Source organism: Ipomoea nil, unplaced genomic scaffold, assembly GCF_001879475.1.
Source record: "Ipomoea nil cultivar Tokyo-kokei standard unplaced genomic scaffold, Asagao_1.1 scaffold0804, whole genome shotgun sequence".
In the NCBI taxonomy this organism is placed as follows: Eukaryota; Viridiplantae; Streptophyta; class Magnoliopsida; order Solanales; family Convolvulaceae; genus Ipomoea; species Ipomoea nil.
In genome coordinates this window covers 3,213,692-3,215,267 of record NW_017617232.1, presented here as the reverse complement: position 1 = coordinate 3,215,267, position 1,576 = coordinate 3,213,692, and the positions used below count along the sequence as shown (strand labels likewise).

Here is a 1,576-nt window from a genome sequence, read left to right as displayed (position 1 = left end):
CTAAACTTAAAATTCTGATATAGACACATTTACATGGATGGACACGAAGAAAATCATCTATCAATGTATGTCACATCATGAAGTAAATTAGAGGGAGTAAGATTTGTGAGTATATAAATGTAGTAGAATTTAGAGAAAAGAGCGGCAGAACTCATTGGAGAAAAGAGCGGCATGTGTATATGTGTAGTTTATAGGAACAAGCTAAGTGAGTAAAGATAGAATTATGTTATAGAGACGATAAAACTTCTCCTAAACAAATCAATACTTAATTTAATCATGTTTAACAATCGCAGAATAAACTAAGTAATGGCATAATCTGTGATTTCCTTCCTCATTTATTATGGAACTTCTGCCCACCCATCATTTGTCGCACCAAAAGAAAAATAGAAACAAAGGAAAAAATAGGGTAAAGAAACAAAATCACTTAATCAAAGCACTAAAATTATGACTTTCCCATTATATACCATATTGGATAGCCATAAATAAGCAATAATCACTTTCTTGAAAACACTAACCTTTGGCAAGATTCCCATACTTACTGGCGAAAAAATGTTCATAAGGAAGAAGGAGACGCGAGGCCGGCAAAAGATCGCCATCAAGATGATCGACAACCACGCCAGCCGGCAAGTGACGTTCTCGAAACGCCGGTCCGGAATCTTCAAGAAGGCCGGCGAGCTCTCGGTCCTCTGCGGTGCCCAGGTGGCGGTCGTCGTGTTTTCCCCGAAGGGAAAAGTCTTCACCTTCGGCCACCCCAGCTTCGACGATGTAGTGCGGCGGTTCCAAACCGCCACCGAAGCGCTGCGGGTGCCGCAGCCGTCGCATCCGGCGGTGCAGGAGATTAATGTTCTGGAGGAGGAGAGGAAGAGGCTCCTGGAGAACAAAGATGGGAGTAAAGGCAATGTGGCGGCGGCGCAAGAGAGCGGGAATGTGCTTTGGTGGAATAGAGATATTGATGAAATGGGGGGAGAAGAGCTGGTGGCTTACACGGCGGCGGTGGAAGCTTTGAAGGCCAATGCTATACTCAAGGCTAGGGATAGGGTTATTGCAGAAAGATTGGAAAATATTGAGGTAGGCAAGGTTGGGTATTCTGATTTGTTGCTTCCTCGCAGTTCTGATTTTTCATTGGCAAATTTCTAGTGTTTGGTTTTTAATTTGTGTGAAGATGCAGTTCGTATGACTCATGTTTTATTTCCAGAATTCCACCATTGAACAAAATTGATTATCCATAATAATTTGAATTTAAATTGAATAATGTTCATCACATATTTGAACTATATATCTTTTGCATTGGTAAACCTAGGTGTTATATTTTCAATTTTAATTTGCTAGTGATGAATAAGTTTAAATTTTGTGTCCCGAAAGAGGTGGTCTGGTGAATGGAGCCAAGGTTGCAAAAATCAGTCTTGGCGTCCCTAGACCGATCGTGGTGATTTCTCCCGGGCGCCCGCCTAAGCAACCGACCGCTTAGCGCCTAACTCGACTGACTTGGCCGCCTAGGCAATCGCCTAGCGCCTAATTCGACCAAGTTAATTCGTCCAGATTGAGTTAGCTGAGTTAACCCGGTCGGCTCGGCTTT

The 1,576-nt window shown here is 42.8% G+C and overlaps 1 protein-coding gene across 1 annotated transcript; it reads left to right on the top strand.

Moving 5' to 3' along the window:
- Positions 1-549: 549 nt before the first annotated feature.
- Positions 550-1,137, top strand: LOC109177290 (agamous-like MADS-box protein AGL61). The gene has a single exon (XM_019326602.1). It carries the CDS (start codon positions 550-552, stop codon positions 1,135-1,137), a length of 588 nt encoding a protein of 195 aa, XP_019182147.1.
- Positions 1,138-1,576: the final 439 nt, after the last annotated feature.

What these genes read in the sequence shown, in the direction of transcription:
- LOC109177290 (XM_019326602.1), top strand. Translation starts at nt 550, where the DNA reads ATGTTCATAAGGAAGAAGGAGACGCGAGGCCGGCAAAAGATCGCCATC.